General features: G+C 36.6%; 2 protein-coding genes across 3 annotated transcripts; both read right to left on the bottom strand.

Annotated features, from left to right (window-relative positions):
- Positions 1-1427: 1427 nt before the first annotated feature.
- On the bottom strand, positions 1428-3226 carry LOC126623021 (plasma membrane-associated cation-binding protein 1). 2 transcript variants are annotated; one of them, XM_050291698.1, is made up of 5 exons: positions 3062-3226; positions 2732-2876; positions 2500-2589; positions 2218-2302; positions 1428-2106 (listed from the first exon to the last, which is right to left on the bottom strand). In XM_050291698.1, exons 2-5 carry the CDS (start codon positions 2843-2845, stop codon positions 1760-1762), a joined length of 636 nt encoding a protein of 211 aa, XP_050147655.1. In that variant the 5' UTR covers positions 2846-2876; positions 3062-3226; the 3' UTR covers positions 1428-1759. The 2 variants fall into 2 exon arrangements, with proteins under 2 accessions (XP_050147655.1, XP_050147656.1); XM_050291699.1 differs by having other exon boundaries at positions 3066-3204.
- Positions 3227-7096: 3870 nt separating this feature from the next.
- LOC126624803 (DNA replication licensing factor MCM6-like) lies at positions 7097-11912 on the bottom strand. The gene is made up of 17 exons (XM_050293914.1): positions 11579-11912; positions 11352-11474; positions 11096-11258; positions 10791-10984; positions 10490-10685; positions 10314-10391; positions 9902-10131; positions 9706-9820; positions 9402-9476; positions 9178-9318; positions 8816-9019; positions 8582-8743; positions 8444-8499; positions 8258-8298; positions 8005-8130; positions 7585-7715; positions 7097-7472 (listed from the first exon to the last, which is right to left on the bottom strand). Exons 1-17 carry the CDS (start codon positions 11806-11808, stop codon positions 7302-7304), a joined length of 2436 nt encoding a protein of 811 aa, XP_050149871.1. The 5' UTR covers positions 11809-11912; the 3' UTR covers positions 7097-7301.

An 11912-nucleotide genomic window follows, 5' to 3' on the forward strand; every position in this document is an offset into this window, starting at 1 on the left:
TAATTTTGTTAAAAAAAAATGTACATCAGGCGTCAGAATTCACTCCTAATAAATAATCCAACTTTTGGTTGGCATTGTGTATGTAAATGCATGCTGCTATTAAAAATAAGAATAAAGAGAGAAAATTGAGAACCTTCGTTACAAATTGAATGAACGCAACTTTCTCTTCGCTAACAAATAAATAGATAAGAGTTGTGTAGAATATGGATATGGGCGTACATGGAAGAGCCGAGACGCATACTGAGTCGGGGAGAGAGAGATCAATTATCACGAATAATTAGAGGTGCGTAGAAGGAAAAAAGAGTGAAGAGATCAATTATCTTATCTAATTTAATCTTAGAAACCCTAGGTATCTAAAAGGAAATAAAATTAAAAATTAAAAAAAAAATTAAAAATTTTTTTTTTCTTTTTAACAAATGATATTATTTACATTAAAAGAGAGATGATGGTTTAGTATCATAATTAGCTAGCAATAATATGATTCACATTCGCCTTTGGTGAGACCTCTCATTTACGAGTGAAGATGAATACCATTAGATCGTAGTACTAAGTGACGTTTAAAATCCAAATTAAACATGATAAATGACATATTCGGATGAATTCTGTCTAAAACAGGCTTAAAACATACATGCTTAAATTAAAATTGTGTCATTCGGACATCACAAAAAGTCTAAAACACTCACTTTAGAGATATGACAACATCAAATAACCTAACAAACCCTCCAATCTCTTTTCTTGATTGCTCACTACTTTCTTCTTTTATACTTTTATTGTATGTAAAATAATCTAATTGCTCACCACTCTAAACACCTCTCTAGCTTAGGGTTTAGGTCTCTATTGTGATTATGTAGTGAGGAAGGGTAAGGTTATGTATTGGTGAGGATTATAATAGGTTTAAAATTTGATTATAATAGGTTATATATTTGAAAAATATTAATTGAAACATGGGAAGATAATGTGTGAAGATGGGACAATAACGTTATAATGTCATGTTTTGACATAACTTAACGCTCTTAAACAGTCAAAAATCGAAATTCAAATCTATCACCCCTATTAATCTAAAAAAAAAGCTCAATAGTTTAGATTAAAGCTCAATTATTTAGATTAAAGCTCAATTGTCCGTGCAAGACTAATGTACTATTGCTAAAAAAACACTCTTTTTTAATAAACGATATTATTTATACTAAGGGAAGGGAGGTGGGTTCAGTCTCATAATGGGTTAGCAATAATGTGGTTCAAATTTCTTTTTGGCGAGAATCAAACCTACGATCTCTCACTCAAGTGAAAAGAAATACTACTAGACCATAATATTAAATAATTGCTAAAAAAACACTTTAACATTAAATAAACAAACACGTTGAGGTAGACACACAAATATAAATTAAGCCACATGAGCAACGAACACAAAGCTATAAAGAAACAATAAATAATAAAGAAAGAACTGAATTTGCCAACCAGTACTTGTTTGATTGGTACTGTAATACGAGTATTACATAGTAATTCACATTGAGGATATGACTGATACATACATACATACATGCATCCATACATACACAGACTGATAGACCAAAAGATTACACATGAATGAAACTTTGGAAAAACAAATATTCCCAAAGAGATTACAAGGATTAAAGAATAACAAATCAAAAATTTTCACCAAAATATAACATTTTACACAGAAGTCATCACTGACTTGGGGAGGAAGGACTTAGTAATTTTAAACCTTTTTAATCCATTCATGGTTGATTGATTGTTCTTCCTAAGGCTTTGGTGGTTCTGCAGCAGCAGATTCCTCCACCTTTGGAGGAGGAGCCTCAGCAGCAGCTTCTGGCTCAGTAGGTTTAGGTTTCTTAACCTCCTCTTTCTTCTCCTCCACCACCACCTCTTCTTTTTTCTCTTCTTCGATCACTATCTCCTTTTCTTTTACAACACCACTTGTTTCCTCCTCAGTTTTTGTTGCTTCTGCTGGCGGTGGCAGCGGCTCTACCGTTTCCTCAGTCACAATGAATGTTGAGACCTTCTCGAACACAAAGAAAACTGGACCTGAAACATAGGCTGACCCATATTTTGAAGAGGCTTCTGATACTGTTTTGGATCCTGGGAATTCTGTTCATGCAAATATAGATTCAACCCAATTAATTAAATAATTAAAAACACAAGAATTTTTTAAGAATTAAACCCAAAAATCGTTGAATATGATTTAAATAATTTACATACCAATTTTAGCCAACTCTTCAAGGAACTTGTGGACTGCGGCTGAGTACTTCTTCAATCCTGACTCTTTGCGCTCCTTAACCAAAATCTGTTAAATATGAAATTAAGTTAAAGAAAAAGAGTTTATGAGCACTTAATTATTGGTTTATTAATTCACTCTTTTATTGTTTATCTCTTAAGTTGTCTTATGAACAAGATTTTTGGCATACACAGATACATACTTGTATGCAACTGGTGACAAGACATATTTTCTCATCTTATACGACAAGTTTCTAAATATCTTACCTTGATTTCAGCTGAGGAAGCTTCATATAATTCAATTACTTTTGGTTGAAGCTCAGCCTTCTTCTCTTCAAACTCCTTGGTTATTTCCTCCTGAAAGCAGATGCATATACAGTTATACCACAAATATCGATGAACCGTTTTATCCGTATGATTTTCTTCAGAAAATAAAATCATTTGACCTAAAAATCAAGAGAAAAGAAAAAAAAGAAGAAGACATATATATATAACAAACCTTCGACTCATCAAAGGACTTGCAGGCCTCGGCAGCAGCAGCCTTTTTTGTACTGGTTTTGGTCTCAAACACCTTCTTGATCTTTGGAAGCACCTTTGTTTGCCAATAACCCATCTCTTCTACTCAAATATCCCTTAAACAAAGTCTAAAACCAAAAAACGAACAACCCGAAAATCAGAAAAATTCAAGTATCAGACCGAACTGGTTACCAAACGATCCTCTAAAGTTTTGCAAAAAAAAAGAACGGAAAATAAGTACGAAAATTTTGAAGCCCTGAAAAAGCACAAATAACTTGATGAAACTAAGCTAATAATAATCTCTATATCTTACCTACTTAATTGTGTGATTAATTCTCTTCCTTTTTCTTTCTCTTCTCCAATCAAACCCTCAAGGTCCACCTCAAGGCTCTATCACTGTAGCGTCCAACTGGCTCTCCAAAACTAATACCACAAAAGCTTTAGAACCTGGCACATCAACATATAGACATTTGCTTCTCACACTTAAATACCCCTATGATTCCACTTTAATTGCCAAAATACCTAGTTATTCATTGATACCAGCCAACCTCCCCATGCAAATTGCCTAAACTACCCTCCGCCGTCGGTTTATAGAATTTAAAATATAAGGGCTATGACGGTCCACCAGAATTCACAGGTAGGTTTGGCCATTATTTCCCAATTCGATATGTGTGGTTCAAGGCCAGGGTGGCGTGGTTGTAAATTTGTGGGGTATGTGGGAGAGAAAGACTCACCTAGATTTGAAATATTATCGTGTTGTATTTCAAATTAATAACGTATTGTTAGTAGAAAAGTTATAGCATATGATAATACGTTATTAATTTAGAATATTATTATAATTGTGGTCTGGACAAAAATTTCTTTCTTATATGCGGTGGTGTGTGTTTTTAGGAGATGTAGGATTCGAATTTAATATCTCAAACACAATGAAAATAATTTTAATCACCTGAATTACAAATAATTAACATGTATGATTAGTTTGGAGTATTTATATGATCGCATATCATGGTCCGACTGCATGTAAGTTTTTTCATGAAAATGTAGGGGGAAATTGTGGTGTGGGCCCTGTAGGGGGAGGTGACAGCTGGCAATCACCTCAAGGGGGAGTATATTTTATCAAATTGAAACGTGGGACCCTTGAAGGGTTTTCCCGATTTGGATGTTGATCTGTAAATTTAATTGTAACGTGTACGGATCTTCTTCTTCTTCTTCTTCCCTTGGCTCACAGAAAATACTTGTCACGTGGCTTCGCTGGATATTTGGCAATCACGATTCACGCCGTCGATGACTGAGCAAATTTATTCGAATAAAACCAACCCCCCATGGCCCCCCATTTACAAATAATGCAGACAAAAATTCATGCCATGTTACTCTTTGTTTGATTGTATATGCATACAAAAAACCAAAAATAAATTAAATTAAATTTTTTTAAAATTCACAAAAATTTCAAAAATGCAAATAATGTGTGTGTGTGTGTGTGTGTGTATATAGCTGGGTAGCCTAGCTAGCATCCACATGGGGATTAATTATAATTTTTTTTTTCTTTTTTAGGGTTTGGGGGCCATAAGGAGTGGGAGACAAGAAAACTTTGTATTGGTTTTGTAGTGGGGCTAAGACAGGTAATTAGCTGCATACGATTTGGTTTTGGTTCCAGAATGGTTTAGTTTATGGTGTACATAAGGGTTTAGTATATAACTGGATTTTTCCAAGTGCTGCTGGTACAAGACATACATTTTGAATCAATGTTCTGGTTTTTGTTGTAAGAATAATTGTATTTTTGTCTGAAGACCAACTAATTCGTTTTGCTCGTTTGAAAATTACAATCAAAACGTATGCAAATGTAACTAAACAATCAAAGAAGGAGTTTTTACACATATGTCAAACCATATTTTGTTGTTTGAATGACAGGTAAAATTGGTTTTCAAGTTGAACTCTATTGAAACAGCATCTTTGAGTTTACCAAAAAGAAATTCTATGTATCATACATTTTCAGGGAGATGTCCTTTTTTTATATGTAACAGAGAGATATCGCAGGTGAGAACACCTTTCCAGAGCTTAGGGGATTTTTTCATAGAAAATGATATTGATTTTTCTGTGAAACGTCCATCTTTTGCTAATCTGACGGCCACCCATTTGCCTACAAGAATTAATACTCTAGTTGAATGTGAGTGTTGGGAAATTCTCCAGCATCTCGTTGCTTATATCATCATGTAAGTATTTATCTCTCTTAAAGGGAAAGTTGTACGCATATTCACCATATTTAAATATGAGTTCATGGTTGTCATAATTTTTTGAAGAGTTTGTAGTTTAGTTGGTTAATGATATTGATCCTTGCATTTGAGGTCCTGAGTTCTATTTTCGCTTGACGTTTTTATAAATAAAAAAAAGGGAGTGATATTCACTCACCCATTTTTACTTCTTAAACACCTTTTTAATTTTCGGCTATCATATCGGATAAAATAAAGAAGATCAATTAACAGAATTTAACAAGGGGTGTATAAGAAGTAAAAAGAAGCACACCCCTTAAAAAATAGCAAAACTTTAACATCCAATTATAATTTATTTCCCTATCAAGAATGGTCAATCTTAATCCCACTAGGAAAAGGATTAAGATTATGGAGAGTCTAGTCAAAAATGTGATTTGATAAATTATTTCTTTATTTAGCAAGCTTAATCCAAATTTTCCTAATTATTATAACAAAAGGATGGTGAGCAGTCTCAGTGAGAAAGTGATTAATGTTGTATGCATTATGATGATATTGTGGACTAAATGTTTTTGTTTTCCTTTATTAGTCTTGTTTCCTCTAGATTCAGATACTGACTTCAAACATTTGAAATCCCATTAGAACATGATAAATTATAAAACCTAAATCTAATCTCTAGGAAAATATTTAAACCTTTATTCTTCTATAGATATTGGATGTTGTTATCCACACACCTTTTTTACTTTCTGCACACTCCTCTTTTTACTTTCTGCACACACCTCTCAATTTTTAGCGTGGATTGAATGAATTAAAGATGATTATATGAACTTGGCTAATACCAGGTTTGTATTTGAACTTTTAAGTTTAAACAAAGAGGAAAATAGTATTTGCAAATCAGTTAATACATAGATCAAATATACACCTTACTAGCTCAGAATTATGTTTGATGCCTTAATAATGGCCTATAAACCATAATTAGATTGGACTTCAAAAATAATAATAATAAAACAATTAACAGTTGTCAGTAAATTACTAAATTTATTAGAATCAAATCAAACCAAAAGCAATCTAATTATTTTGAGTATTAAAAGTGGTAATGTTGTTGTTTATGAGGTATCTTATGAAAGTTGGTGGAGTTACAGAATTCTCCTTCAAGACAGACCCACAATTTAGGCCTTATTAATTTAGTTTTATAAAAATAATAATTAGTGAATAAAAATTATTATATTTGAATTAAAATAATGTTTTGCCCAAAACATTTAGAATAATATTTGCTTATGTTGTAATCCATATCCAATTATCCATTTATAATTTATTAGATAAGTGCTCATATGGTACCGTAGGAGTAGGAGATGTGATGTTAATTGTCCTCATTTGTCTCCAAATGATAATTTGGATGAAGTACTGATAAAACAGGATGAAGTAAATTTGTAAGCGACATAGTTATTTGTGTCGTTTTCATACGCTATATACCCTTACAATTTAAGGCCAATTGTTTTTGTTACCCATTGAATGTAGACGGCTTTGTTGAATGTCAGATTTTATCTGTAGAATTTCTGTTTTGTCATTTCGATTGAAAGGAAAAAGGTTAAGTGGTCTTCGTCAATGGCTTCCTGTATTCCAGAAGACAAAGGATGAGGTAGAGGGAAGCGTTTGAGTGCAAAACTCTATCTAAAATAACATAACATAATCATCAACTATGTCACTCTGAAAACGAAAGTCATTGGCTTAGAACATTATTAGCCTTCACTAATTAATATTTTGCTTTGATTCCCTAAAGGTCGTACCCAGTGCACAAGGCTCCCGCTTTACGCAAGGTCTGGGAGAGGTGAATATCGGCTAGCCTTACCCCCATTTATGGAGAGGCTTCTCCCAAGTCTCGAACCCGAGACCTACCGCTCATGGACGAAGGCACTTGCCATCGCACCAAGTGCGACCTCTAAAGAGGAGAAATTCTTCGGTGCGTACAACAACACTAAAAAACGGATGAAACCTATATGCAGAGGGTCTCACCCGTTACTAATGTGTTGTCTTATCCAACAAGCAGCACGATAGATCTTAACCTCAAGAAGAAGCCTCTACTTCTCTTATTAAAGCAAACATGAAACCGTCAATCTGTCATCATGCATTTGTAAAGACCATAATTCACGTCATAAAGTAGTTCATTTCATTAGTAAAATGGGTGAAAGTACAATACAAACGTTTGAGCTCTAGTGAATTACCGATGGCTCTCGGTAATTTTGCCGCATAAACTTGGCTCAAAATTGAGCTACAAATCACATTCGGCTGATTGTGAACTTAAGAACGGTTGATGATTTGATGGTTTCCTACTCCAATAGTATCACCAGATCAATCTATGACATAGTTGGGATTCACAGTCAATATTCTTTCTTTTCTAGATTTTTTTGATGGTTGCCCTGCACCTGCACCTTCACCTTCGCCTTCGCCTTCACCCTCGCCTTCTGCTGCTTGCCTACCATCATCTAGTACTATCAAATGTCCTTCTCTTGTTATCAACCACTGCATTTCACATGTTTATTTTTCTCTTTAAGTAAAAGATAACAGCTATTATGTCCGGTTAATATAGCAATATTCACACTAACACTGGGGTGCAAGACAACGGTACTCTTACCTCTATGATGGCACTGATTATGGTGACTTCACGCTCTGCCTCCTCCTTGGAACTGTAAGCATTTTTCTCGTCCTGCTGTCTCACATACCATTCAATCAAGTCCCTCTGCCTCATTCCAGCCAGCCCTGTCCCTGAACCAGGAACCCTCTAATTCTTTAAAGAACTTCCAAGAAAACGAATTGCTTGGTATTAATTACAAATAAAGGTTAGAGTCCATTTGGAAGAAGTGATTTCAAATCTAGGGGTTCAGTTAATGTTCTCGAGTTGGATTGATTGACGGGACTATCACAATGCATAAACATCTGTATTTAGTGATTTATACAGAATTGGAACCAACACTCCAAAGGAAAGCTGATCTAACATTCCATGATTAACTACAAGTTAACAAGAAAATAAAAATAAAAAGGGTAGATGCCATACCGGTTTGCCTAACATCTTCTTCATGCTGTCTAAGACGCAAGACAAGGGCCTGGGCAATCCTCTGAAAGTATTCATCACTTACTTTAATCTTTCCTTGGTCTGCTGCACCATCATCATTTGCTACACCTATTACCCACATAAAGTGATCATGTTAAGATAAAGTTTGAAGAAAGCGTAAAATAAAAGAACAAAAGGTCTTATAATAATGCCAGCATCCTCAGAGGCTGCCTCAGCTTTGGCATTTGATCATCACCTTGATCAAAATCGGACAGATCGATCTCACTAGACTCCACACTGAATGACAAAAGAAAACGCAAGTTATTGACACAAAGCCTCTGAATTTGGAGTGTGAGTGTGTGTGTGTGTGTGTGTGTGAGAGAGAGAGAGAGAGAGAGACGATACGAGAGGAGGATATTCAACAGTGTCATAGATTTCATACCTGATCACTGACGTTTTCAGCAATCTCACTGCTAAACGGACATGGGCTGGTTTTACCTGTAAGAATTATTTGTTAAGAGTAAAAAAATTTGTATCTTATCTTAAACCCTGATAAATAACTTGCCACAGCATTAGGCACCTGAAGGTCTAAATGACTTCGAGCAATGGCTTCGGACAATCTGATCAACGCCTCTAGTTGCCTAACTGTCATGCGATAAGCAACTCTACTACCAGGAGCAGTATCACCTCTTCTGAGAGCAACATAAGACTCCACCAACAGCTTCCTAGCATCTGAGTTTAACTGCATGATTTATTTCAGCTATCAGATACAGAGAGAGAAGAGAGGGAGGGCGGAGGGAGGAGGTTATGGTACCTTAGGTTTCAGAGTTTTAGCAAATGCAATATAACGTTTTAGCTGTGCAGTGCTGAATTCAGGAGTGAGTGCCTCTTCGCGCTTTTGATGCACTCTTACAATGTGGTGAGCAATGTGGTAATCAGTTTGATCATCTGGGTCATCAATCATAACATATACCAGATCAAACCTTGAGAGGATAGGTGGAGGAAGAGCCACATTATACTGAAAAAACACAAACAAAAAGGTGATAAGTCCATAGCCTCCATACAGAAAATCTATAAAACATTTCTATTTCAAAATAATTTTGTCTACGGAACATCACACACGGGAACAGCCCTGCACTTATTAAAACAACTATAAAGTTTCAAGCATATACAAACCTTGAGTGGTTTAGATTTATCATAACGGCCGCCTGTGGGGTTAGCAGCAGCAAGAATTGATGTTCGAGCATTCAGTGTTGCCTGTATTCCTGCTTTTGTAATGCTTATTGTCTGTTGTTCCATTGCCTCATGAATCGCAACCTAAAGCCCACTTGTCAGATAATGATAGTTGCCATATGCATCTATCTTAAGTAAACGACTTGCACCAACAATAAAAAAATTACCTGATCCCTAATGTCCATTTTGTCAAATTCATCAATGCAACAAATACCATTGTCAGCAAGCATTAAGGCACCTGCCTGAAATGAAATCACAGTTGACATATCAGCAATTCTGGAAACAGATTGACCAAGTGATTGCCAAAGGAAATAGGAAGCAAAGGTATGTACTCCCTCACAATTCACAAAAAAAAAGACAAAATCAACCTGGAAATGCAGCACTGAAAATCTAATATAGGAGCCACAATTCCATAGAAACAAATAAATATGTGCAAAATGGTTAATAAGCATCCATAAATTTTAATGCTACCTCAATACAAAATTCTCCTGTTTCTGGTTCTTTGGCAACAGTTGCAGTTAAACCAGCAGCAGAGGAGGATTTCCCAGAAGTGTAAACGGATCTTGGAACTATTCCTGCCGTATACCTGCAGTGATAGAACAACATAAAAAATATTAGTGTCTACAAACTAGGGGAACTGAAATCATATGCAGCAGAAGAGACATACTTTAGGAACTGGGATTTTGCGCAACTCGGGTCTCCAACAATACAAACATTGATGTCTCCTCTCAAGTTGATGCCTTCATGAGTAAACTTGTGGACACCACCAAGGAGCATAAGCAGAATTGCACGCTTGATGTCTTGATGACCAAATACAGTTGGGGCAATGCTATCAACAAGCTTATTGAAGAAATCAGGGGTATTCCTCATTCTTTGAACTTCGTCTTTCTCTTCTTCCTGCCAATGTGTTCCCAAAAATACTAAATATGTATGCAGAGGTCCAAAACATAGTGACGTTCTAGTTACGAACAATAGCCAGATGAGAAGGATCAAAAGTAAAATCAGAAATGACAATGAGCAACAACAACTAGAGACTGGCAGATAGATAAAAAGCACAAAAGATTGTATCACGGACTGACAGTGAACTGCTGGTTGTCATCGTCGTCAGCATCCTTCTTTCTATTCCGGACATCAGTATCCTGTCTACCATCAGAAATCTGAAGGAAAATAACCAAAATGCAATTGTAAAGTACAGAACATGGAAATAAACCAATCACATAACCAGAAATACTAATAAAACTACTCAATGGCAAACCTGAACTGAATTTGCAATAAAGGCAAGGCGATAGGAGAGGTCTCTCACTCCCAATGCTTTAAGACCCCTCACTCCTTCATGTCCAGCCATAGAACCATTGCGCTGGGATGCTTGTCGAGAACACTCTGCTCTGTCGCCAGGGGAGGCCAATGCCATTATGTCTGGTATGACAACCACTGTGCCTGTGAAAATGACCCTACAAGTGCCCAAAATGAAACAGATGTGTAGCAGAGATACATGCTATAAGTATGGTGAAGAGAAAACACAGTTGAAATCAAGAAAAGGGTGTGAGTTTGATTACGTATCACCGGCCCTGGCCTTCTCAACAATCTCATGGCGGATAATAACATCCAGTGATCTGGGAAGGGAGCCCGCAGGTATCTCTTTGGACGTCTCCTGCATTCGTACCCTCTGCCAGTCTGCAAATTTACTCTCTTGCCGAAGCAACGCCCACCTTGCTCTATTAGAGCATGTGGCATTGACACAGATTGTTGGCTTTGAACCCACAATTAATACAAAAAATCAATCACCCCACCGGAATGCTCAAAACAAACATTGAACTAATGGATAAAAAACAATTGGGTCATTAAATGTAAGCTGACTGACCTCAGTGTACTTGAATTGTTGTTCGACATTCTTGATGACGCCTCCGCACTCCAAGCACTTGAATGTCCCGTGGAGTAGCTCCGGTCGAACCTCACTGGTCCGAGTCACCACTCCTTTCACTGATACCAATTTCCCAATTTCTGCTGTGGTCAATTCCCTCAACCTAGAATGAAAAAATTCAATTACTTTACAATTCCAATTTGGAAGCTCAGTCAAATTATGTACTATTAATTAAAGAAATCAATAAAAAGCACACCTCTTGGAGACGGGGAGGTTGAAGAATGCGACATTGATGTCCTTGTTCGTATCGTCGGAGATGAAGTTTGGGCGGAGCTGCGTCACGAATGTCTTGCAAGCGTTCTTCAAATAGGGCTCAAACCTAATCAATCAAACAAAAAGTCGACCAATTTTGAGTGAATACACAAATCAATCAAGTTGGTGGGATTGGGGGATTTAGGGTTTGGGTTTTTCCAGAAAATGAACCTGAGAAACTCGTCGGAAATGGCCTTCTGGAGGAGATTGTTGAAAACCATGACGTGGGAGAAGTCGATGAACATGGTGCTGGACTCATTGGCGGCCATGGCTTCGATCTCCGCCTTGTAATACGCCTCTCCTCCTCCGCCGGGGATCCTGAAGTTCTTGAGGAACTCGACGAAGATGGACTCTACCCTCACCGCCTTCTCGTCCACCAAGTATCCGCCATAAGCCTCCATTTTTGCTTCCTCGCAGTCTCGGATTCTCAGTCACTTCTCTCACTTGTAGATTCTCTCTCTCCTCTTTCTCTGGAGTTTCCTTCTCACTCAGTGCCGCTTTCTGG

The sequence above is a fragment of the Malus sylvestris genome, chromosome 5 (assembly GCF_916048215.2).
Source record: "Malus sylvestris chromosome 5, drMalSylv7.2, whole genome shotgun sequence".
NCBI lineage: Eukaryota > Viridiplantae > Streptophyta > Magnoliopsida > Rosales > Rosaceae > Malus > Malus sylvestris.

What these genes read in the sequence shown, in the direction of transcription:
- LOC126623021 (XM_050291698.1), bottom strand. Translation starts at nt 2,845, where the DNA reads ATGGGTTATTGGCAAACAAAGGTGCTTCCAAAGATCAAGAAGGTGTTT. An exon ending in CTTCCTCAGCTGAAATCAAG is followed by an intron (nt 2,303 to 2,499) that starts GTAAGATATTTA and finishes CATATTTAACAG; the next exon opens with ATTTTGGTTAAGGAGCGCAA. An exon ending in TGAAGAGTTGGCTAAAATTG is followed by an intron (nt 2,107 to 2,217) that starts GTATGTAAATTA and finishes TTGCATGAACAG; the next exon opens with AATTCCCAGGATCCAAAACA.
- LOC126624803 (XM_050293914.1), bottom strand. Translation starts at nt 11,808, where the DNA reads ATGGAGGCTTATGGCGGATACTTGGTGGACGAGAAGGCGGTGAGGGTA. An exon ending in GAAGTCATTTAGACCTTCAG is followed by an intron (nt 8,500 to 8,581) that starts GTGCCTAATGCT and finishes TAATTCTTACAG; the next exon opens with GTAAAACCAGCCCATGTCCG. An exon ending in TCTGTCCGATTTTGATCAAG is followed by an intron (nt 8,131 to 8,257) that starts GTGATGATCAAA and finishes TGTGGGTAATAG; the next exon opens with GTGTAGCAAATGATGATGGT.